This window comes from Podarcis tiliguerta (assembly GCF_965153285.1).
Source record: "Podarcis tiliguerta genome assembly, chromosome: 3".
Lineage (NCBI taxonomy): Eukaryota > Metazoa > Chordata > Lepidosauria > Squamata > Lacertidae > Podarcis > Podarcis tiliguerta.
In genome coordinates, this window is record NC_139536.1 from 41799344 (window position 1) to 41826165 (window position 26822).

The 26822-nt window shown below is 42.5% G+C and overlaps 1 protein-coding gene across 6 annotated transcripts in view; it reads right to left on the minus strand.

The window, feature by feature from the left end:
• Positions 1 to 1392: 1392 nt before the first annotated feature.
• Positions 1393 to 26822, minus strand: part of KIF26B (kinesin family member 26B) — a 273118-nt gene continuing 247688 nt past the window's right edge. For all 6 annotated transcript variants that reach the window (XM_083432077.1, XM_083432076.1, XM_083432079.1 and 3 more), the window contains 5 exons: positions 25676 to 25838; positions 19483 to 22888; positions 4798 to 4997; positions 3103 to 3253; positions 1393 to 1724 (listed from right to left, as the gene is read on the minus strand). In XM_083432077.1, the coding sequence (XP_083288203.1) occupies positions 1576 to 1724; positions 3103 to 3253; positions 4798 to 4997; positions 19483 to 22888; positions 25676 to 25838 (4069 nt within the window). In that variant the 3' untranslated portion in view covers positions 1393 to 1575. The remainder of the gene's footprint in view (positions 1725 to 3102; positions 3254 to 4797; positions 4998 to 19482; positions 22889 to 25675; positions 25839 to 26822) is intronic.

The window sequence follows — 26822 nt, forward strand, 5'->3', positions numbered from 1 at the left end:
AATGGTTAGGTGGAATCTTCTTTCTTGTAGTTTGTATCCATTGCTCCGTGTCCGCTTCTCTGGAGCAGCATGTCCTCCTTGATCATACAAATGGTCTATCTAGTCCAGCATCCTGTTTCTCATGGTGCTCAACTGGAAGTCTCTGAGAAGCAGGGCATGAAGACTTACCTTGTTGTGGCTTCAGCACCTGGTATTCAGTGCCTACTGACCTCTCAACTGAAAGGTTCCCTATAGCAATCTTGACTACTTTCCATGAATTTGCCTAATCCCTTTTAAATCCATCCCAACTAGAGGCCACCACCACACCTGATTGCTGTAAATTCCACAAACTAGAAGGATGCTGGTCTGATCTACCATAACCATTCCAATGTTCATAGACCCAGAGCCATAACAGGTAGGGAATCATTTGCAGTATCTCTGTAACCAAATGAAGGCAGCTCTAGGACAAACCTAGACACACCTAGAAAAAAAGAGGCAGTGGTCAATCAACATCACTGGTCTTCAACTGGTGGACTGAGATGTGCTAGTGGGTTAACAGGAGCACCACCACCATGCAAATATAAGTTAAAAGATTAAGAAATTGGTCCCCAAATTCATATTTGGGTTAAAAGTGGATCCTGGGTCTGAAAAAAATGAAGATACCTGGTCAACATAATCTAAGTAATTATCTTCATTTGAGCATCCATGAAAACTGGTGGTGTAAATACCACAATCTTAGTACAAAAAAGTAACAGTCAACAAAAAAAATCAGTGAAGACTTCTGTTTTCCTAGTGATGTCAACTGAAGTCTTGTTATTTTGCCAAAAACTTCACATTTATGTTCTTTAATAACAAAGTGGACCTCTCTTCCATTACTATCAAATATTTTGGGTTTCATGTACACTGTTTAATATCTTTTTTCTCTTTGAGTGGCCTTACTCTTGTGTGTAACAATAAATGACAGTTAACATTTATTTATATGCTGTATCGGTTAAGAAATATCTCTACAAACACAAGTTACGTAGAAACAGCAAGTCAGAAATAGGATAAAACACCGAGGGAGGGGAAAACAGGCTGTAAATACATTTCAGAAAATGTGTTTTGATTTTTTGTCTTTTACTTTTTCTTGACTAGCACCATCTGTACACAAGAAAGTATGAACATAAATGTTTGGATAATAAAGATTTGCAAGGCACTTAAGACAGTCTTCCTGTGTATTCTTACTTCAATGGTGCTCTCAGCAGCAGTCGATCCTACATCTGCTCTTCCTCCCTCTACAGCTATTGTTGAGGGGTAAAGTCACTTCTGCCAGCAGTTCCTATTTACAAACATGTCCTTAAAGATTTCTCAAAGTGCTCTTTCAGGCTAGGAGATTCCACATCCTTATTTCTCAGCGTCTTTGCTTTTCATCACCATCATCGTCATCATCTAGTCAATGTATGCACCACTCTTCAGCATAATAAGAGGGGGGAAATCTCTTCCACACACAGTCAAAACATGACACCAACCTTCATCCTCATTCTAGGTCTTTGGGGTGCTGTTCAAAAGGGAGAAAGGGGAGTGGCAGTAGTCCAAAATGTTCTCGAGGTTAATTCTTCACCGGCGCCCAGAAGTGATGTCAAAGCAGGTGATCATCATGAGGTGGCCCTTGCAATAGTTGACACGGTTCTCTAGTCGCTCAGTCACGCACTCAAGAGCCTCCAAGTACTCCAGGGAATCCAAGTCAAACACTTGCTCCAGATCAACTGTGGGAAAGGAAGCAAAAGGCCCAGCACATTACCCAAATTGGTAGCACAAGCCCTACTTTGATGTTCTCTTTAAGGGCTCATTCACACAGGTGTGTGTATTACTCAAGGGACTGGATTCAAAGAACTGTGAAAGGAAAGAGTTTGGGCAAGAAACTGGCAATGCTATGACAGGTAGGTTCTATAGCAGGCCTCAGTGGAAGAACATTGTTAGATTTGTTTTAGCTGTCCTCATACAATGCTCCTGAGTTCAGAAGTCACCATCTGCATGCAGAAAGGCAAGTGAACTTATGAACAGGCTCTGTTGAAAGTGCTCATAACAGGTAATATGAAATTCCCTGCACCACATGATAAAGAGTAAGTATTTTATGGACCTTTCATAGCACATAAAAGACTTAAGGCCACAATCCTAAAGCCACATCATAAGAGATGTGGCAAAGAGGGCCTCCACCAGTGGGATGGTAGAGTGCCTGGTACATCCACAGGAAGCGCTGTACTGTCAGTGGTGCATTGTTAGTGGTAGGGCACATTGACCCTCACCCCAAAGGGCAGAAACTACACCAGCCCTGGAGCTGGCATAGGGATTTTCATTCCCACTGATGTCAAATAGCATTTTCCTAATCGTGGGAGCTCACCACCACTTTAGGATTGCGCAGTAATAGGTTGGCTGCAACACATGCTTTTGCGGATTAGAGCCCTCTTTTTTCAGGTGCCCAAAGTCCTATCCTTAGTGTTATTCTCTGCTCTAAGTAGCTAGCAGGAAAATACTTTTCCTTTATAGCTGAGGTACCCTCACCTATTAATTTAGCCAGCTTGGGCTGTATCTTTTATACATTTTGTTTGCTTCTTTAGAAGAATCCTTCCTAATTTGGATTCTTTAATCTCTTTATGAATGAGCTATATGAACTCTATCCTTTTCTAGCTATATGTAAAAGGAAAAAAACAAATTAATGTCTTACATAAGCCATTTCAACCAAATTTGCCTGAAAGTATTATTTCACAGCAGGAGAGCAGATTTAAAATATAATTCATATGTCTGAGTGATCTGAGGGCAAAGGGGAGGGGGAGGGAAATCTCATTTTCAGAAGCTCTGGAGTGAGACGCATAAGCGTTAATCTAGTGATGGCAATATTCCTCACTAGAATGCTGCATAATTCCTGGCTTTGACTCTTGAGCAAATAGGCCCACTTGGTTCCAATGTCACAGTTTAATAGGAATTATGCAGGAACAGTTTTAGAAATGCAGTCCACCCAAATCTGCTCCAGGTCAAACATCAGCACAGGCTTTGCTTATAAACATAGGAGTTCATGACTTAGCTACAGCGCCACTCAAGTTTTGTGTCAATAAAATAAACCAACTATAGGCAGTAAAACCTTACATTCACTGAGCCATTTATTAGGATCCAGCATCAGGTACTGTTTGGTCACTTCCAGCTCCCTCATTAACCACTCGTACTTGGCCTTGACCTCTGCAATTCGCTGCTGCCGGTGCTCCAAGATTTTCAGTTTAGCGTTGAAGCAAATCACTTCCTGCTCAATAAGAAAAATGAAGGGGAGAGTCAAGGGAGGGGTGTGTGAAATAAAGGCCAGATTAGATCTTCCCCAGCCAAATTAACCTTAATTTGGTAGCCACAATCACAGAAACTCAGGAAATGAAGCAAAAAATTAAAGAAGCAGGCCTTTGACAATGAAGGGTTCATTGGTTATTGTGGTCTTTTCAACGGCAGATGACTTGTTAAAATATATTATTCAAATACATTGTACTCCGCAATACATTTCATTAGATGCTCTGGTTGTTATGTCACTGCAAAAAGATGATTGCTTTAGAAAAAGTGGAAAAACTCAATTTTGAGGCTACAACTCAGAGGGGCTGAGCTAGAAGTTAGACTTTCCTAACCCCTTATTTCTTTCACAGAAGTAATATAGGCATTTTTAGGAATATTCAGTGGGTATGACAAATGTACTCAGCCAATCAAACATCACCTCTTCTTCCTTGCAAACATACCACCTGATCAGTGTTTTGTCATGGCTGGTATTTAAAACCAGAAATGAACTAATGGGGGAGAAAACAGCCCAGGGAGAGGTGAGGGTGTTTATGCAAGGGAACAACAGAGATGCCTTATGTACCTTTTCCTCCTGCTGACCAATCCTCCTTGTAAGTATCTGCTTTCATAATCCTATTATCTTAGATGTGGGGTTGGGACCATCCATGTTTACTTCTGCTGTGAAACCTCTTACTTCTGAATGCGCCTATTGAGTAAATGCTGTACTACAAGGTAAGAGATCTTGCTGCAAGATCCACAATTTTTTTTATATATAAACTGCCTGTAGAGCAGGAATAGCCAATGTGGTGCCCTCCAGATGTTCTTGTACTCAGTTCCATCATCCTTGGCCAATGGCCATGCTATTTGGGGGCTGGTGAACATTTGATTCAGAGGGTATTATTGCTGGCCACCCTTGGTGTAGAGTTAGGGCCATGTGTGTGCTTTGACACTCCTGGCTCTAAAGAATGGAAACCCAGCAGCTCAGCCTTTGGCCTACACAGCTGGCCATCTCTTCAATGGTTTGAATTGCCCGGGACATTCACAGTTCTCAGACCAGAGACTTCTCATGCATACCTTTGTGCAGAGCTCTCCTCTCTGCAAAGGTATTCAATTCTCCTCAGTGGGAGTCACAGCTGTATGCATATATGAATCTGCACATGGGGCTATTTGCTCTGAGAAGAGAAGTGAACTGGAGCACGAGGAAGCTCTCTGTGTACAGAAGTATACATGGATATGTGGTCTGGAGACCTCAAATTTCATCTAGGATTGTAGTTGCTGTGCGAATGCCAGAATTATTGGATTCTTGTATAGATTCTCTTTTGGAGGTGTGAATTTGGCCAGGTATTCCATCTCTGTGAGAATTACATTTCTGTCTATTCTGTTGGGTTTATTCATTTGCTTCAACCACCCCACCCCCCCACCCCAAGGGAATTGTGGGACAGAAACCCACATATATGATGAACAAGTTATGGTAAGATTGAATCAACATCTTCAGAGTTAAAGATCAGAAATAAATTAGGAATGCCTCACATTGTTGTCCCCCATGCGCCGTCGTTGGAGCCGCTCCACATCATCAATCTCATAGACTTTGATCTCAAAGGGCTCCCCCATTCCTCTCTGGGAACTTCTCAGAGGTCCATCTACCCAGCGTACTGCTGGGCTGGTAGGTTTCCTTATAGGAGATGTTGTGTCAAGCGATAAAGCTGGGATGAGTCTCCGTCTCTGAGAACCTAATCAAGGTCACAGTTATAAGGTTTTGTTATCAAAGGACAAAACTCTGATTCTTCTCTTCAAACAAGAGTTTACAACATGCAAGGAAACAAGACTGAGGAATGCTGCCTCTTAGCTCTGAACATTACCATCAAATATACAATAATGCTGCAGTCCACAAGTGCTGACATATCTGTAATGTATCACTAAATTTATTTCTTGCAAAATTCTGGTGTTGTTTAGCACAGCATAATCTCGCTTAGCATCCAGTCAGGATCCTTCTCTGGTCTGAGCAATGAGCTGCTTGCCTTTACCTTGCCCCACTCTCAACAGCTCAGGAACTGGGTCTGATAATTAAGAGTGAAGAAATCTTCAGAGTATACATGATTCTCACAAAGAGACACGATGGGACAGAAGGGAGGTGAGGAACTGCCTCAGGTAGCAAAATGTCTTGAGCCAATCATGGGTGGGCAGAGCTGAAAGGGAAGCAAACCTAGCAGGTGCAGATCCCATCTCTCCCTCCACATTCAATGCTTTGATAAACCCATACAGACCTAAATATGTTTAACCTAGCACCACTCATGGTGCACTAGAACTGCTCTTGTGGCATCTCAGATTGACTTACAGTCATAAACCACTAGCAGAAAGAGAACTATAATCTTTTGACAGATTGTTCCTTTTTTAAAAAAGTAGCATTTTTCACTGCATTTACCAAACAAGAGAACAACACCCTTTCACAATATTGTCCACCATACAAATCTCCACATCATTCCACCTGGAGTTAAGGCCAGAATTCACTTTGCTACTGCTTTTTAAATGTGTCTGCTCGTATCAGGGGACTTTTGTTTTTCCTATTGATCATTTTGTCCAATACACTCAGGAACTGCTAGCCTTAGAATGACATGAAGGTTTTTCTCAGGAAGGGAAGAATAGGAAGATGGCTAGCTAAGACTGGTGGAGGGGGACAGGTCCAACCCACTTCTCCTCACAAAAGATCCACCCATTTCTATTATCTCCTCTTCTGGAAACAGATTCATATTTCACCTCCTGCTAAAGATCCAGTATTTTGCCTCTGTGAGCTTGACTGACCAGAATCCTGTGTTTGTGCTATTTGGATCCTCAAATTTTGAACTACATTTGCAACTCCTCATTCGTGTTGCTGTAAACAATGAACAACAATGTGCGGGGAAATGAGAAAAAGCATTCCTCTCCTACCTGTAGAACAACAAGCAGAGAAACAATTCTCTCTTACTTGCAGAGAAGGTGATTTGAAACTTAATCTATTTTAAATAGGCATTGATTAATGAGCTGGTTATTAGTCTGGATACAGAAGGTATAGGGTGACTTAAGAGGAATTCCTGCTGTCCCAGAGTCCCTCTATTTAATCTCTGTGGTTTATCTGATTTCACTTGAGATGGGTTGTGTAAGAAAATATATCTATACAGTAGTGTTTTATGGTGAGTGCCACCAAGGTTTCATGATACCACAGAAAGGAAAGACTTAACTGGTTCAGACAGCAAATGCACATACTTTATAGTGCTGAGCATGAACCAAATATGCTTCTATATCTATATAAAACACACAGTGGACATCTGCTCTACAGCAAGCAGAGAGCAATGGGAGTTTTGGCAAGGTTATTGTCCATCTGTCTGTCTATCTATACACATATGCGCTTCCCAGCAAAACTCACCCTTATATCTCTATTTCTTTTGCAAACTGAAAATGAGTGAATCCCTCTTTATACAGTCTAACTGAATCAACTGCCAATCTCAGAAGGACAATTTTATTTTATCATGCTGTTAAGAACAGCATGCATTGCACCTGTTTCCGAGAGGATCAAGTAATTTATTTTTTAAGGTTCAGATGCATTGGTTGTGAAAAGTCTAGTAAGACAAGAAACCTGGGCAACTTTAAAACAGCAATGGACAATATGTGAGAATATTCAGTTACCCCACAGGGGTAATGCCACAGCTATGGCTCAGCTATAGGGTGCAAACTACATGACCACAACAAAAAGTTACAATAAAAAGACAAGGAAGGGGTTGGATATGCAACCACGTTGTATAAGATTATGCATGGTAAGTTGAAAGTAGATACAGTGGTACCTCGGGTTACAAACACTTCAGGTTACAGACTCCACTAACCTGGAAGTAGTACCTTGGGTTAAGAACTTTACCTCAGGATGAGAACAGAATTTATGCAGTGCTGGCGCGGCGGCAGTGGGAGGCCCCATTAGCTAAAGTGGTACCTGAGGTTAAGAATGGTTTCAGGTTAAGAACAGACCTCCAGAACGAATTAAGTTTGTAACCAGAGCTACCACTGTAGAAGTTTTTTCTCCCTTTCTTATAATACTTGGAGTCATCCAACACTGAACTACTAAGAACACACAAAAGGAAGTACTTCTTTTTAAAATGATTAAAAGGCATATTAATGGTGAACAGGACTATCAATGGCTCCAATCCACTGGTAGAGGCAGCGTGCCTTTGAATTCCAGTCGCTAGGAATGACAAGAGGGGAGAGCGCTGTTGCACCCAAGTTCTGCTTGTAGGATTCCCATAGGCATCTGAACAGGATGCTGAAATAGATGGGCCATTGGCCTGATCCAGCAGGCTCTTCTTATGTGTCTCATAAAAAACAAACATCCATCTTTGATTCTGTTTTCTAGTATTTCTACCTTATGACCCATCCTGATGCCTTTTTCTATGGGCGAAGGTAACTGTCAACAACCATAGTCATGAATTGGTTCCAAACCTTCCCTCATAAAAGGGGAGTGGAGTAATTTGATTCTACCCTGAAAGAGTCAGAATCATATTGCAACAGGTTATGGTACAGCATTTAAAGCCCTGCTACATGAATAAGAATATCTGGGTGCCGACCTTGATTTGAGCTTGGTAACATGGCTGATAGTTGAAGTCCTTGTAGGGGCAGACAGGATAGCAACAGCCAGTAAATAAATGTGATAATCATAAGGAATTGGTGAAAAGTGTAAGATTAGAATAACATGGCCATATTCCCATACATATATTTATATGCATGGCAAGTCATTTTCTAATTAATCAAGGGGACTCAAGATATGGAGTCATGGAATCGTGAGACAAACAGCATATGACAGCTAAAAGCAGATAAGAATTTACAACATGAGGTGCAAACCAGGGCATATAGGAACAGGCTTGGGCAAGAGTTTTAAATAGAAAGTTGATGCACAGAAGGGTGTTTTGTTTTGTTTTTTGTAAGAACAGTGTGGCAAATGTCTAAATGAGGAATCTAAGGGTGGGACACAGTGTACTGTGTTAGGGGTCCAGATTTGCTGATCAGAATGGAACAGCAAGACAAGTAACTGGGTGTGAGTTTATCACCAAACAGCAAAGATCTGGAGAGCCAATTGGAAAGAGTCACCCAAAGTGGGATGGAGACAGAGAAAGAGGATAAAAGGCTATGATCAGATAGATACAAGAGTGTGGAAAGTATTTGTATGTGTTGACCATTTTCTGTTATTTTTTACTTGCTCTCTATTCTGTTATCAGACTCCAATGAACTCCAGGTTTGCATCTGCAAGCAGGATAGTAGCATCCCTGTTAGGGACGGCTGGAGTATCTCATGAAATAAAACTTTTACAATATGACTATTTCCTCCTAGACTGACCAATAATGTGGACAATTCTTTTATTGTTCATGTATTCAGTGTGACATAATTGCATTATTTGAGACTAGGGAGGCAGCACTGAACATCATTTCACATGGGGGAAACTGAGTAAAATCTCCATAAAAAAACCCCTACATTTTTATCTGCCATTATTTTATCAGTTGTTTAATTGTACCAAGCAATGCTTTCCGCCATCACCCCCAACCTCTCCCACAACCGCCCTGTGTTCCCTGGCCTAGCATCATTAGTTTTGAGGCAGATCATTTAGAGTCTGTAAATGAGCACTACTGGTGCAATGTCAGGAGGCATTCCCTCATTGAGCATGGCAGATTAACAAGTAATTTGGGAGAAGTCCCAGAGAAGATGTAGGTCACAGCAGACAGTGTCCAACAGCTACACATCTCTAGCCAGCCATTGAATAGCAACACGCCTCCTCACCCCCATGCTTATCTTCACTGGGGCTGGATTTCAACACACTATGCCAGTTGTCTAATGCTATTGTGTATGGAGATGATTCTGAGCTGGTTATTGTCCAAGGCATGCCTTAAAAAAAAAATGAATTAGCTCAGTCCCTTTCCCAGCTTTCCTGAAAGAGAAGGGGTAAGGTCCAGACAAGCTGGTGGCAATTGTGTTCCTGTAAGCGAATTCCTAGCCAGCCAAGTTAGCAGGTTTTATTTACAAGTAGTCTAATGGTGTCCAACTCAATCATGCATGTTCCACAGAGCCTTCAACATGCACAATAGCCCACTGCTACTTCCTCTATTAAATCATTCCTATATTCATGCGGTCGAAAGCTCAGCGCCAGCACGTGGTAGTCAAGCGTGTAAAAAATGATTACTCGGATCCCTTTCAACACAGATTTGCTGCATGAAATGGCCTGGCTGTGACCTGGGAAAATCAATGCTGTTGTTTTTAATGAACAAAAAAAAATTGTGATTGGGGCCCATTTCACCATCTCTGCTTTCCAGTCAGCAGTTAAGTGTTTAAGAGGGTCACCAAACACACACACAGCAGCTCCTTTTGCTACTGTGAACATCACCAATAAGATTAAGAAATAACTTTTATGTATGAATTGCCATCACTGTTGCCATCATCAAAGCAAGTATGTGAGATGCTGCTTTGAAATGTGACTAAGTTTCTCTTGAACCAAACACTGCAACGGCAATCCAACACAAGAGTTTAGTGTGTGTAGCCACACTTCAGTCTCTGGTGCCGTGCAGCTCATCTGAAACTGGGAGTTAATTCTGGCACATTGGGATGCAAAGAGAAATGATCTGCTTGTTTGTTTCTTCGTTTTTGACAGCATGTTTTCTTACGGCATATTTTTTGGCATTAGAACTAAAGGTCTTTAGTGTTTCACAGTTTCTGTTAAGATAATGTTGGAGGAGAAAGTTTTTTCCTGTGCAATGTGTGGAACTTCTTTGAGTTTTTCATTTCAATTTTATATTTACATCTGCATAAGTATGTGTGCATTTGATATTCCATTATTAAAATGCACAAGGCAGGGAGGTGGAATTGGAAGGAATCAAAAGACCTCTTGGTCCAACCCTGCCTACCTTCCCCTTTCCGCACCTCATTGCAAGGCTGAATAGTCTGTGTTTCAGCTGCACCGGTCATGCAATCCAGATCATAGTATTGTGCAAGCATTGCAGTCAGGTGGATGGTGGAGACTCCAAATATGACACTTCTTAGTCCGCTTGTAGTAACTCATTATCAAGAAGCAACAGATGAAACGGAAGGCAGCCCTGTTTAGGGAAGTTTTTAACGACTGATGTTTTAATGTATTTTTAATCTTTTGTTGGAAGCCGCCCAGAGTGGCTGGGGAAACAGAGCCAGATGGGTGGGGTATAAATTACTATTATTATTATTACTACTACTACTACTACTACTACTATTAAAGTTTGGGTGGAATGGATCTTTTCAAATTGGGGTGGATGGCAACACTGAAAGACAACAGCAACAAAACACATTTGTTAGTATAACTATCTCCGTGTTCTATGCATAACTATTTTAGAAATTATTTTGTTGCTTCCAGTGACCCTGATATTGAGAGATTCCAGCTTTCTCAGAAGATGCAATATCTCCCCCTACATTCATTCTCAGATAAACCTGGATTGGTATTACAACTTATTTTCAAATAACCATTTTTGAATTTGAATCCTCTGTTCTTACAAATGACACCATTAATTAAAAGAGCTTAAAACCAAGATGGAGGTGGAGACTAACAATCTAACTACTGGCATTTTTAGTCTTTTTCTCTTGTGGCATTCAGCAATTGCCTTGCCAAGGAAACTCGGTATGAATTGCAATATTTAAAAAAGCTACACCATTCATAAAATGTTTTAACGTGGAAGGAATCATAAAGGTTCCTATGTAAAGCAAAGTGAAAAAGAAAAGTATCTGACACTGTCCTAAAACACTCAACACTGTTGGGCAACAGATGTGAGCACCATGGGCCCTACACCTGCATTATTAAATATTAGGAAATGTTGCTTAGCACTTATTCCAATAGTGAACATACGTAATGAGCACTACCAGAATTGTAGTCACAACAGAGGTACAACATAAGTACAAAAATGGTTTTAAAAGCCTAAAGCTACAATCCCTGAAGTGTGGGAAGCGGGGGGGGGGGGGGAGATTATAAAGGTGCTGTCTGCTGGGCTCTCAGTGGCAGGCAAGGGGGGGGGAATAAATTCAGATTGCATTTAAAGGCTAACTTACCAATTCTACACTTTCTGAAACCGCATGTGAACAAAAACACAGCTATGCTTTGAAATTAGCACTGATCTGAATTTTTCAAAGCAGTTACCCACTAATTTGTACAAAAATGCATACACTATAGTACACATATTAGTAAAAATGGCTTACAAGATCCATTATGTTGTGTATTTGTGTATTTGGCAAAACTGCATATAAAAATGTGTATAGTAAGAGAAATTAGCAGCAAAACGCTGATGAATTTTTAGATGACTTTTTAAAAAAATTTTTTAAAAATGATGTAGAAATGTGCAGAACTATGACTGGAAAAATTAGATACAGAGAGAAACAAAAATTAACATATTTGCCCATCCCTACTGGTAAGGCAGAACCAAGGGTGGTGTTCTTCTGTCAATTTCTGGTCTCAATTTACCTCCATCCTATTTCCACTGAAAACAACAGAAGGCAAAGGGAAGGGAGAGGTTTAGACACTCATAGAAGAGTAAAATTGGAAGGGACCCAAGAGTCAGCTGGTCCAACCTATTGCAAGGCAAAAATATCTCTAATTTTTCTTCTGATTTTTTTTTCTTTTTGGGGATGTGCAAGAGGACCGGGAGGGTTTAGGATTCTTTAAGAACGTAAGAACAGCTTTCTGGATTAGGCCAGTAGCCCATCCAGTCCAACATCCTGTTCTCACAGTGACCAACCAGATGCCTGTGGGAAGCCATAAGCGGAACATGAGTGTAACAGGCCTCTCTCCAGCTGTGGTATTGAACATCCCACACCCAACACGCTCCCCTTTGGGCACCACATAGGCCAGCTCTTTGGGAGGAGCTGCCCTTGTCAAGAGAGGTAAGGTCTGACCAATGAAGAATGCACATGCACTAAGGAGCTGCAGAATGTGGAGCAATCGTTGGAAAAGAAAGAGGAAGAGGAAGAAGCCTGAAATGCCCTGCTTGGAGGAAATGGCTGGCCGGAATTCTGTACAGAAGCCTCCCTTTTAGGAGGGCAGATGCACTCCAACACTTTGTTGCAGGTTCCACTTGTCTGGCTTAATTTCATTTCCCGAGCCCTCTTCTGCTTTCTATGAGCCACACTGAATTGAACAGGTCTCTCTTTCTAAGAATATGGTCTTTGCTGCTATGTGACATGCAAGATCAGCTGAGGCCATGTTAAGCCCTACTAACCAAATCTCAGGAACCAATAGCTAGATTTTCTCTCCCAAAGCAGCCAACCATATAAGCTATTATATGCTCCAATATCCCTGTGCTTGATCTCCCTTCCAAGTGCTCCAGCCCAGCCCTTGCCAGCAGGCAGGCAGCCAGGAGCAAATTACATTGGGGCCCTTTGTCCATCGGTAACAAGCTGCTCTCTAAAAGATTGACCATGAAGCCCCATTCTTTAAAAAGATAAAAAAGAAAAAATACCCAGCCATGCTGATTCTGCTGTATTGAGCTCTGTCTTGTGTACTTTGCACATTTTCAGTTCCGAGCTTGTTGCTTTACTGAAAAGCAAAAGCCTTAAAAATGAAAGTGCGCACAGGCAATTTTCAAACCTATGCAGCCACATGCTCCTAATGAAGGGAAATGGATTCTCCCTTGAACCAGTATTACAGTCAATAATTAGTCATAGTTTCAGGCAGACCCAAGAACCCTTTGATCTAGCTAACTATATATAAAAAGGGACATGAGCCTGTTTTATACAAACCAAATAAAAGTTGCAGGGAGGGGAGTCGCCTAAGGAAGAGCTTCCTTAGAAAACCTCATCCTGTTGCAAATGATACCCAGTCTGTGCTCAAGGGCTTGCTATGGATTAGAAACGCCACAGGGGGACAAGAACTGGAAGCCGATAAATAGCATGTATGAAAAAGCCAATGCATCTGTGAAGATTGTTTGAGAGCTTAAGTGTATGTCTGAGAGCCTGTTGTATAATGTAAATCTAATCACAGGTTCGCCTTCTGTGGCCTTCTTATATTCTTTAGCTTCCAAAGACTCATGAGCTCATAGCATTGCACCTGGGGAAAAATGGATATTCAGACTAAGGCTACAATCCTATGTACACTCCCTAGGTCTTAGTCACACTGAACTTTTGAAGAGCGATGAACAGAATTGCATTGCAAGAGAGTCAAATTCACCTCTGAAAGAGCATTGTAATACATTGGACCCTCGAGTTATGTACCGCTCTGGATACGTAACTTTTGGGTTGCGAACGCGGCAAACCCGGAAGTTTTGCCGCACGTGCATGTGCAGAAGAGCCCTGTGCACTGCATGCATGCAAAGAAGCGGCGACTCCAGTTACGGACTTTTCAGGTTAAGTACGGACCCCTGGAATGAATTTTATTTGTATCTGGAGGGTCCACTGTAGCTCATTCTCATGCCCGTTTGGATTGGCTACGATTTAAAAATGAACACGATATTTAAAACTATTACCTAACCGCCAATGACCTAACAACACATGATATTAACATATTTAGCTATCATGTCATTTTTTAAAAAAAGAGATGGTGTGTGAGAGAGGGCTGCCTTTACCTTGGCAGCAGCAAAAACAGTTCTGAAGTGAGGGAATCAGACCCTCAGATGCCTAAGTGCCCATTAGCCCCACCCTGGTGGAATAATCTGACTGTGGATGATCACTCTCAATGTGTTGTTATCAATTTTCAATTGGTTATGAATTACATTTGTATGAATGTGGTTATTATTAGACGTTATTAGAAATTATTATTTTTTTAAAAAATGGTAGAAAGTGGCATATAAAATAAAAATAAGCCATGGTATCTAGTGGCATATAAAATAAAAATAAGCCATGGTATCTAGACCACAGCCTGACCTCATTATCGGAAAAAGCATGATTCTGGCACAGACCTAGTTTCCAGAAAAGTGATAGCACTGGATTATCCTTCAGGATAGCATCCCTAATTTTAAAATGGCAAAGCATGATCTAGCCAAAGTAAAGATCTTTTGAGTTCTGTACTGTTTTCAAGGACAAAGGGTGAGGGAGAGAAGCATGTACAACCTATTTTGGGAGAGGGCTATTGGGTTGTTGTTTTTATTTTGATTATGTATTTTGTGGTTTTATATTTTGATTTTATTCTGTGAACCGCCCTGAGACCTCTAGGTATAAAGGTGAATATGGGACCCCTGACTATTAGGTCCAGTCATGCCCAACTCTGGGGTTGCGGTGCTCATCTTGCTTTATTGGCCAAGGGAGCCAGCGTACAGCTTCCGGGTCATGTGGCCAACATGATTAAGCCGCTTCTGGCGAACCAGAGCAGCACAGGGAAACGCCATTTACCTTCCCGCCAGAGCGGTACCTATTTATCTACTTGCACTTTGACGTGCTTTCGAACTGCTAGGTTGGCAGGAGCAGGGCCGTAGCAACGGGAGCTCACCCCGTTGCAGGGATTCAAACTGCTATCCTTCTGATCGACAAGTCCTAGGCTCTGTGGTTTAACCCACAGCGCCACCTGCATCCCCCTATAGGTACAGGGCAGTATATAAACTCAGTTAAGAACAAAAACAACAATGACTGAAATCAATGGGACATGAATGTATTCAGCTGCCTGGGCCGTGTCCACAATTAGTACATTCACTGCCCTTCCCACTATCTGCTATGTTAAACCTGGTGCAAACCAACCTTTGTCAACCTGGTGCCTTCCACATTTTTTTTACTACAACTCCCATCAGCCTCAGCCAGCACTGACTGGGGCTGATGGGTTATAATCCAAAGTATCTGGAAGGCACCAGGTTGGTGAAGGCTGGTGAGACAAAAGCCTTATAGCTTGCAGAAGCCAGCATTGTTGCACAGGCCATACTGAGGTTTCTTTACAAGGGCTCACACTTTTAAGTCAGGATAAATGTAATTGTTTCCAATGAACGGTTTGTGACCAGCCTAATATATGTGTTTGTCTTGCCTCCTTGGTTAAGCTATCTTGTTGCTATTTAATCACACCTTCTTATTTGGACAAAAAGTGGCCACGGTGCCCATTCACTCTTAGAGGGCAGAGGTTAACAGGAGGGAGGAGGAAACCAGAGAATAAATAGCTGCACAGATGCTAGGAGGTAGTGAGGGAGGAAAGATCTGTCACAAAAAGACAATTATAAAAAGGCACTAGGCTGCTCTGAAATGGCGATGGCATTAGGATATGTGTGGTCCAGTTAACAGAGTCCAAGGTCAAACAACCAGGAGCAGCTGAAATCTAATTGTGAGCTTGACTCTTACTTTCCTTTCAGCCCAGTCCTAGTAATGTTTATGCAGATGGAAGTCCTGTGGAGCTCAATGGAGATTAGAGCTCTCCCTATCTCTGCTCACTTTCTGTCTTCTGCAATGAAGCAGTAATATTGCACAGAAGGAGGAATTAGATGCCAAACGAGTCTGAAGCCCATACAAAATGAAAAAGGATGAACAAGGGTTAAACGTTATTTACTGCATCTGAATCCTGGACCTGCCATGAATTGTCCTTTCATTCTTCCAGCACAGTGAGTGGATAATACCAGGGTTCAGCAGCAAATAATGGAAGGTTTAGACCCAATAAAGCACTACGAAAAGTCAACACATAGTTATGGTAGGTGGAAGTTGGTGACTAACAGGAGGATGTGTTTGTATTTGCCTGTATGTATGATTAAACACTATGTGTTTGTTTAGGCTATGTAACGATCAGGTAGCTGCAAGCAGTTTCCTGTGCTTATGAAATTTAGAACCTGAAATTTAAGCAGGACTAAAACTGAAAGGTAAATTGCTCTTGTCTTTCAAAACCTGTAGCGTACCCTTTGATGCTCAGGTTCTAAAACCGTTACTTAAGTATATAGAAGTACTGTAATGCACTTAAGGAAAACCAAAAGAAAACAAAATCTCCAGGAGGCAGGGAGAAGAGAGGAATCTGTCTCTTCTGTGTGTGAGAACTTCAAAAGCAATCGTGAAACCTCACAAGACTGCTGGCGATTTTCTTAAAAGTCTTTGTGGCCTCTCTAAAAGGGGTTTTCTGTTGATTCATGTTGATCACGCCTGACAGCTAGCATTTCCGTTAATAATAATCATAAATAAACCAGACAAGGTCACCTGACCTGAAATGAGCATATCTACAGCACCATATCCATTATAGCAGTGTGTATCCATGACAGCAAATCAGGAAAGGTCCAGTGCTCTTGACACCATAGTTTAAGATAATAGGAAATGCCTTGGGTTCTTTGAGATAGATATGTATATTTAAATCGCAATGGCAATCTTTTATACATGGGCAAGGATTAAGGGAAGGAGATCTACCTTTAAGAGGGAGAAAAACTGAAGCAAGACTATTCTTGTCCATAAATTAATGCCAGCAGATTTCCCCATTCCACTCCAGTTTGAGCCTGGCCCACTGCTGCAGTCATAATCTTATGTTTATGTCCTCATAAATCTATTGACATGTAAAAGATTGTGCTTCCATCCAATACAGAATTATGACTTTATTGCTGGGGGGTGGGAATTCAATGAGAAAACATGCTATAAAAAGTGGAAGGCTTTATTTATTGACAATTGTTTAATGAGGAAAAAAAGATATTTGCATTGACTTTTTTCTTTTTTTTAAGGAATGACAAGGTGTTTATATATGACCTGTTACTTCCAGGCTTAATTAGAAATGGGTACAATTCATTAAAAATGGTGGTCTGATAAAAATAGATGCATCCAAGCTCAAAATTAATCTTTAGCCCCTCCCTCTTCCATTACACATTCCCTGCTTTGCACGGTTTAGTAAACATGAGCTGCACACTTTGTGCTGAAGGTCAATGGATTCAAGATCTATCAGGGTAACAGGGCAAGTCATTCCCACCGAGTGTGTCTGAGTGCTAGAAGGGAGCTCAAGGGTCAAGCTGTTCCAACACCTGCACTGTGCCAGGATTTTCTAGATCTAAACCATCCCTGACAAATGCTTATTCAGCCTCTTCTGAAAAAGAGGTGGCTCCTGTACCATAACAGGAAAAATGTAACTAAAGTGTGCCAAGGATCAAATATATAACCAGAGTGTGCCAGCCTTGTAATAGAGCAAGTCCCTTCCCTTTCTTGAGGAAGGATTTGAGAACATTCTCAGAACAAACATGACTCTACCATCTTGGCCATAGTAAACAAATCCTTTTTGGATAAGCCACATACCTTTTAGACCAGCCATGGCCAACAGAGTTCATTTGCAATTCTAGAAAAGTAGGGCCTCCCATGAAGTGAGCTAGAAATGGAAAGTATATATTCCCCTCACCTATGAAGCCATTCCACAAGGTCAGGCAAAAATCAGCTCTATCCGATGTAGGTTAAAATTCTCCTTGCTACTCAGCCTGCTATACTTTGGTCATTAGTATGGGTGCTAGCTTTGTATTCTAGGATTGTCAGCACACTGGGAGCAAGGGGTGAAGGGTGGGATGGCTTCTGTCTTGTGTGATCCACTTTTGCTTCACTGATTAATGAATGGGTCTCAGCTGGCACATTTGAGGGATATTATTTTACACTCAAAGTGGCAGAAGAATGTCTATGGCAAATGATGTTTGATTCATAATGCGCCTGAGCATTAGAAATACGTATTCTGACATATTCTGTAATTACAAACTAAGGAATAATTGCTGGATCAGCCTGAGGCCCATCTAGTCCAACATTCCTTATAAAAATCTAGGTGGTCTACAAGAAATTGACCAATAGTCCACGGCTGGAATGTGATCTCTCTTTTGCCTTGTTGGATCAGTGGTCCAGAAGAAAAGGAATGGATGGCCTTCCCACCTATGCAGCCCTTCTAGTGGAATATCTACTTCATTTCTTGTCAATCCATCCACGGGGAATGCTGAAAGGTGGGGTTGGATCACTAGCAAAACCCACAAATAGCTGAGAAGAGTGTGTAGCCAACTGGGATCAGAGGGAAGGGAAAGAGCAAAGTTGAGTTTCAGGCTGTCCATTGAACAGGGACATGTAGCATATCTTCCCATGGCTGGGCTCCCAGCAACATCTAGAATGTCACATAACCCCCACCCCAGATCTTTGTAGCCAATACTATTGGAAGAGTCAGCATGGTATAATGGAGAGAGAGAGTTGGACATTTTCCATTATACTACAGAGGGGATTCTATGACTTGGGACTAGAGTCATAGGTTGAATTCCTGCCATGGAAGTTTTGGGTGAACATAAGGTTGTTATGAAGATAAAATGACTCATCTCCCACATACTGTCCTAAGCTGTTTATCCCCTGAAGAAGAAGATAAATATGTGATAAATAAAACAAATAAGACAGTAGGTAAGAAAATGTCCTCTACAGAACCTGCTTTTCTCATTAAAACACATTCATTGGTAAGAACAAACAGGAAGAATGCCATTCTAAAAAGGACGTTGGGCTGGGTTGTTGAATATAAGGCAGAAATGACAAAAATAAAACAAAGCCCTAAGATAGGCTAGTGATTGAAATTGGAAATAGTTATGTCTTTTTGAGAATTATTCTTGATGGTAGTCTTGAAAAAATAATATTCTCATGCTCTAGTTTGAAATGCTTTGAGTCTTTGCTTTGGGCACAGAACAGTAATTTCCATCTGTACAGGTGAAGCAAAGTCTAGTCAAATGAAGAATGGACCCTGAAAAATGCCCTTCCAGAGGAGAAGAAGAAGGAGAAGAAGAAGAAGAAGAAGAAGAAGAAGAAGAAGAAGAAGAAGAAGTCTGAAGACAGCCAAGTCAAATTGGTGCCCACCAGTTGTTTTGGTTTACAGTTCCCATCATCCCTGACCATTGGCTATGCTGATTGGGGCTGATGGAAGCTGGAGACCAAGGCATCTAGAGGGCAGCACCAGGTTGGAGAAGGTTGGTTTAACAGAAGAACTGGCATAGTCACATATTTACTCACCTAACAAAAAGCACGGAAATTTTCTGTTAATTTCCCCCAGCTGAACTTCCATGCCATGCAAGCAGTAAAGATGATCTACAGTGTCATATATTATTCTAGTTCACAATTTGGGCACATGTCTTGGTCTCCCAGGACAGTTCATCTTCTTCTGCCCAATTCCTCCTAAGTTAATCACCTTAAAATGCCTTAATTTCCAATGGAAAAGTTTTTAGCATTCCCCCCGATAAGGTAAGTAACTCTGAAACCTACTTAGCAGGTCTTGGTGCTATTTCTCAATGTAGAAGTCTAGGTGCTATTTCTCAATGTAGAAGTCTAAGGACATACCTGTATTCGAACGCTTCTTTGGATTTTTGAGACTTCGGCATCTCCCACTGAGGGAGCTGCTGTTCTCGCTCATAGAGTCTTGTGCTGAGGAAGCACTTCCCGTTGCTTCACTGTCTCTCATCATGCTTTCATACCCGCTGCTTCCTCCACTGTGGTAGAACAAGGCTGTTTTCCCCATGGCAGGTGGCAGTTCCCCACTCAGGACACTGCTGTTGTCACTTCCATGGCCACTGCTACAGCGGTGAGGCTTCCGAGGTGGAGTGATCTTGCTGTAAGGTGAAGGCAGCAGGTGAACAGTTGGCTTCTCTTCTCCGTGGACGGCGCTGCGATCATCTGTGTCTGAGTTCCTACGCAACTGCAGCCCTCTGGGGCCTGTGCTTCCTTGCAGAAGTTCTGAGATCCTCCCATTGACAGCTCTGAGGGGCAGTTTTGAGGAGAGCCCAGAGCCCCTGTTCCTGCTGAGAGACTGAGTAGACCAGGACATATTCTTTCCATTCGGAGGCAAGCCTGAACTCTGCCCCACAGACTGAGGGAGGGACTTGGTAGAGAAGCTAAGTGTTTTGGTGGTTGAGGCAGCCAGGCTTCGAGCTTTAGGACTTGCCAAGAGGAGCTTGCTCACTGCAGAGATCTTTGATTGACTGGCCTTTGGCGAGGCCCCTGCAGACTGAGAAAGGCCTGAGTTTGTGGGTGAGGACATTGCACTGCGGTTGAAACTTCTTCCAGCTCTGGGCATTGTGGTGTCTTTCCCAGGACCCATCTTGGAGCTGACAGAGGACAGACTCTCTGCCCTTTCCAAAGACAGGCACTCATAATGGCTCCCACTGGACCTTCCCAAGGAATTGGTTCTGCTGGCCAGCTGTTCAAGTTTGGCACTAAACAATTTACTGCTGCTATTGTTACCGCTCTCCATACTGGAACCCTTTTGTTTCCCATTCAGCTCATCGGGAAAACTAGCCAGGAAAGGTGCTGGTTGGTTCAAAGGGCTGCTGGTGCTGCTACTGCAAGTGCTGTGCTGAGGGCTGGCCCTATTTTTCTGATCCAGGCTAGATTTCCTCACGGGAGGCAACGGCGGAGTTCCTTTTGGACGTGTGAGAACGCAGTGTTTGGGGGACGCAATCCTTCTTTCCAAGCTAGCTCTGGAAGTCTGGGACCCAACAGAACAGCTAATGGCACTGTTCTCCTCAATGTAATGATAGGAAACAGCATCCAATTCCTCCAGCTTGCTGGCCTTCTGAACGCCTCTCGTGAGGCTGCCATTTTTAAAGCTCTCCGTAGTGTGTGCTGGGCTGTGGGCTGTGGAACTGGGAAGTCCCATTTCACATCCATCTACAACCCTCTTCAGGTTTTCCGTTCCTGGGGAGCTGGAAGTCTCTCCGCTACTGCTGCTAAACCTGTCTGCTGACTTCTGCTTCTTATTTTGTTGAGTGATGGCTTCAGCCTTGGGGCCACAGCTTTCTTTTTTCACACTGTCTTCCCTCTTTAGCCAAGGATCTTCAAATTTTATCTCTTTTCTTACACTGGATTCCTTCACCTCTTGAGGCTGGGGAACTTTTGCTGGCGACGACACTGCAGATATGGTCTCAGGCGGCTCTTGTGCCTTAAAGGGATTAACAGCAATACATGGATACACAGTAATGTTGGTCTTCATTGGAATGAAACCTTCACAACTGCTTAGGCTTGTGGTGTTTGATATTGTGACCATGGTCTTTCCCAGGGCTGATATTTTACAACCTTTGATAGGTGACATTTTATTAATACTTTCATCGGCAACCTCTGGCAGTACAAATATTTCCTCGGTGACTGGCTTTTGCTTGTCATTTATACAAACCACACTGCTGTTCTGTACGCCTCTTGCCAGTTCAGGAATGGGCGCATCTGCCAGTGCTTCCCCATGCCCATAGCATGCTTGGGCTATGAAGCTGTGGCATGACTGTTCGCCATCACTTCCGGTGCTCATTTCACTCAACCACGAGCTGATAGAGGAACGTCTGCTTTCAGCCTCTTCAGCTTTGTGATCCAGTCCCATTTTTGGAAGAGGCATAAACTGGGTGATACTGACCTCAGATACAGGAGCTGTACTGGCATAGCATTCAAGATCTTCACTGATGCTGCTGATAATGCTAACTGGCCTAGACCCGGAGGCCAGAGCTTGCACAGAACAATCACTGTTAAAGCTGATGATACTTGTTGGACGTCCGTTCTCCAGAACCCCACTAATGGTCAGTTCTTCAACCAGGGTGAATACCAGCTCATCTTCTCCGTTCAGCTCTAAGGGCTGCTGCACCGTGACCATGGTGGTGCTCAAAATCTCCTTCTTCGACTCAGGAGAAAGAGGTGGCTCTTGCTGCTGCTCCTGCTGCTCTTCGTTGTCAATGGGCTCCCCATAATCAGCACTGCTGGAAGACACGGACTTTTTCATGAGCTGTGGGCTCATGCCAATGGGAGGAGTGCGGATCTCTGGCTGCATCAGAGACTCACTGGACACCATCCCAGAGTCCTTGCTTAAGGACGACGGTGGTGGTGCAGGGTTGGGCAGCACCCCTTTCTGGGTGTAAACCTTGCACCTCTGAGAAGGAGAAGTGGGCGGCTTGTACTCTGATGTCTTGGAAAGGCTTGCAATGCCAAGCCGCGGGGAACCCATGGGCCGAGGCTTGCTTTCTACAAAGCCACAAGTGTTCAGGCTTTCTCGGCTGCTCTGCAGATCCGTGCTGTGGGATTGCTGGGAACAGTTTGTGTGACTACTTGGACTGCCTGTAACACTCCTAGGTGATGGAGGGGTGGGTGCCTCATTAAGCACCCCGGTGTGAACAGGGGAATGGCTTCCCTGAATTTTGTTGGCTGTTGCATTCAGGTTTTCCTTGAAATCTTTATCAGGTTCTTGGCAGCCTGCCAGGCCTTCTTCTGATGTACTAGTGAGCTCTGCTGCTTGGCCTGACACAGGGCACTTAGTCACTTGGTCGGAGCTGAACTGAACAGGCAGTTCTTCAAAAGGAAACGTGTCAGTCTCCTCACTGCCGTCAATGCAGTCCAACCTCTCCTGGAGTTCCGCAAATGTATTGCACTTCAAGCAGTCTCTCTCAGAAGTGCTGGGGGCTGTCTCACTCATGTCCTCCAGCTTGCCTTCAGTTTTGGTCTTCTGAAGGGCAGGAACTATGGGGACAAAATCTGGGGGACCTTCGTTGTCAGTCAGTTCCTTGTCCGAAAGGGCTGTGCCGTTGGGGCCAACATAAATGACGGTGTCGCATGACTGTTCGCTGCTAGAAGAATAATCTGGGTCACTTGACAAGTGAAGAATGGGGAAGTCTGGATCAACAACGTTCCGAGAATGGAAGGGCCTCAGCTGGGTTGGCCTCCGCATCCTCCCTTCTTCACAAGAACTTTCTCCTCCAGAAGAGCTTGACGTGTACTGTTGGGTAGGAAGACAGGTGAAAGGTTAGCATTTCGAAGAACCCCCTTCCATGGAACTGAAATCCACACCCCATGCTCTCATATAAGCCTTCATGCATGCAGAGGCTACTGCAAAGCCACCGGGCATGGAGATTGCCTCATTCAACATGCAGTAGAGTGCTTCATGAAGCTGGTGGCTTCTGGCATCAGGGATAAAGCCACCAAGTCCACGTGGCAGGTTGCTGTACCGAAATGGTTTAGCATTTCAAACAGCTCCATGTGCTTGGATTTAAGCAGCTGTCATATTGCTCTATTTGTTCATACAGGAGCAGTTGGTGGGGAGGGGACTTGCTTACTGGGAGGGAGAAGGCTGAGGCAGTGGGGAGCTGGGCACGGTGCAGATGCACCAACAGGAGGGGTAGATTGGCTCTGCAGGTGCATCTGCACAGCACTGACCTCCCCAGGGCCTTGCCCTTCTCCACACTGGGAAGCTGCAGTGACTCTGGACCACATGTGCAAACTGACTTCCATCCTTATTCACAGCTCCTCTGTTCATGCACACTGGGCTTTTGCAGAATCACAGAGAGTAAAAACAAGTTCTAAAGTGAAATGAAAACCAATTTATTTCAAACATGTTACATTTATATGGTTTCCCTTCATTCCTTTGTTGCGAGTTTTGTCAATATTATTCCCTTTTTCATATAAAAAACTGAGGTTGGACAGTAGTGATCTGCCCAAGATAACATGGACCAACTCCTTATCATGGAAAGCTCCAACTCATGCACTGTCAATAGTATGGTCTTCATGCCTGTTTATAAATAACCTATGCAGTCAGACAGCAATGTCACTTACTGGGGTATGTTGTTGTGCAATCATATTGAGGAAAAATGCCTGATGCTGCAATTCTTCTGCTGAACTCAGTGAGTTGCTCTACCAACTAAATATGTGTAAGATTGGGCTGCATGCCACTTTGATCCCAGTGTTCCTTTTGACAGTTGTTAAAACAAATTCATTAAAAAGCCTGCCATGGCATTCTTGCAATTATTTACTCTGAAATTCATTCACTGATCACAGTGGAGTTACTTTAGATGGATGACTGAAGTCTACAGCTAAAACCAAAGGCTAATGATGTTGAGCTGAAACATATAGTTGAAAGTGGATGAGCATTTAGTAAGCAACACCCATCACTTAATTAGGTGGCTGGGATAAGCACACTTGGAAGTGTATTTCACTAGAATCAAGGGGGCTTACTTCTGTGATTACAGCGGTGGAGATGAAAGCAGAAAAGGAGGAATGAGAAAAAACAAACCATGCCTCCCACGCCTTTCTTCCATTAACTATATAAAAGAGGGTTCACCTCTGCATTTCAGGATGCAGGGGAACACATTGATCCTCTAGTCCAGTTTCCAGCAACAAAAGCTCAAGTAATACTAAAATTTCCTAGATTTTAATAATGGCAAATAGATGCGCTCAGTAACTTTCTGAAAAAATCTCTAAGAAAGGATTCCACTACTTCTCTGCCCAAGTTATCATTTTTTTATTTATTATAGTTAATATGTGTTTCCTGATACACACTTTAACACAGTGGGACTTTCATTTTATTTCTTTATACATTTTATGAGCCTCCTTTCAAAGTGATTTCCACAAACTACTGAAGCCAATATCAAATGAAATAACAATTAAACCACTCCCAGCAATAAAATATAAGCAGCTAGCAGCATAATACATGTTAGCACTGAAGGAAGTCCTATTGAGGTAAGTATTGGATTGCAGCCTTAAGCTGCAATAAAACCTGATTGCTTGCTTAAGAGAAGGAAGTTTCCAAAATTAAAAAGCCGTTATCTGCTGGCAGAAATTGTCCAGAGTAGGAACAAGGCAAGTCTCCTTAGAGAGGCACTTCTACCAAGTCCTGATCCCACATGTCTAACTTCAAAAAGAAGTAAAAAGTCTCAGTGACTGTGAATGAACATACTCTCCATACTAAAGTCCTAGGCAACTAACTTTCACAGTTTTACTTTGTTGTTGCAAATTTTAATTAATGTTCAGTTTTATTTAGATAGTGGCTAGAGAAGAAGAGATATAAAATAACGTGTGTTGGATCAACATTTTCTTGCTGTAAATACATGTTAGCTTCTGATTTTTATCAGAACTGAGCATTGGTATATGCAATCTTCTCTAAAAGAACTATATAGATTTCAGATCAGAACACCAAGCTTCTCAATTTTCACTCTCAAGATAAAATATCATGTTGACTTCAAATGCACTGGCAGAATTAGTACCATCCAGACCACATCAGTTAGTCTTTTTTTTAAAAAAAAAAGTTTGTGCTCATTGTAAGGTTAATGAGGGAAATGCTATCAAAATTAACATTGGTGTCACACACTACAGCATGCTCTGTTGCAGAGATTTCTTTCTGGGAAGAGATTGTTGTGCAGTGATATTTTGCAGAATCTGTTAATTGATCTCAGCTCACATTTAACAATCCTTAGGCTGCTAATGTGAATGATGTTAATAAATTATTCCAGCTTGACTTTTAACCAGGATTCCATGCTACATAGACTTCAAGAAAGCAACATGAGAGTTTGAACTCTGCCATTTCTGTGCCTATTATAACCAATCATTCCTCTAACAATGAACATATGATTTCCCTTATGCACTCGGATGTACTGCCATACCATCAGAAATTAAGAATATTGATTTTTGTTAGAAGCTGCACTTTCAAGGCCTCTCCCATTTCTTTCGGATCCCTAGCTTGCCATGCTCTTTCCAGAGCACGGCAACAAAAGAGTTCCCCCCTTGTCCTTACCTTTGTTTTCTTTTTCTTCATTCTTAAAACCCTGGATGCAATCTGGATGGTGGAAAGTGTTTCAGCATAGTTCCCTGCAGCTGCCGAAATGTGAGCTATCATGGTAGTACGGCAGTTCATGTTCCCAAGGGACTCCCGGAGCAACATGGTCAGCTTGCTGTCTCTGCAAAATAAAAAGAATTAAGGCTACATTAGTGAGCCATGTTTCACTTCGACTGTCGGGATGTGACTCCAGGTCTCAGCAAGATTTCTTCCTTTTTAATGGAATACTAATTAGCATTGTTCTTCGGGATTCTAGTGCACTACATCTGCCTCTGAACAAGCTGGAAAATCCCTGCACTGAAATGGAGAGGCTCTTATCTTTCAAGGGTTTTCTGCCTGTCTCGTTTTCCTAGCACATTTTCAGCAGTATTTTAGCACTGGAAGCCGCCTCATCAACAGGAACCTATTCTGGGCTAACTAGTTTTAAAAGAAAACCCAGCTTTATTTAAAGGCACAGAAGGATCAGGCCTTAAAACACACCACGAGTTTCACCTCTGCTCATTCTTTTTGATGTCTGAAGGTGGAATTGGTTTGTCCCATTTTCTCCCTGTCACACACTGAGTCACTGAACGGACTCATTTTTAGAAGACCTTGCAACCTCCGCCTCTCTATCACTTCCTATGATTGTAATGAGACCTGCAAATGGTATTGCATGACAATTGCTTTGGCACTGAAGAAACTCTGCTAACATTATCCATTAATGCAACCTCAATTATTACTGCAGCCGATGGCGTGCCATCAAAAATTCAACAACAAAAACTTATTTAGAATGAATTTTTTTTAAAAAAACAAACAAACCAAACCCTGCCTCTTGTCAGCAGTGCACAAGACAATTCAGGAGTAAAACAGTCACTGTGTTATGTGATGATAGTGGGAACCATACATTCTATTAATGCAGTTAACAAGGGTACAATTCACCAGGCACTTGTCCTTTGAGAGCCCTATGGGAATGGATGGGAATTATGCTCCCTCCTTAATAATAATAATAATAATAATAATAATAATTTTATTATTTATACCCCGCCATCCTTAGTTCCCTGCAGAACTCAGCAGGGAGGAGGATATGGACAAAACTAAAATTAGTTGGCTCCAAGGCCAGCCCACT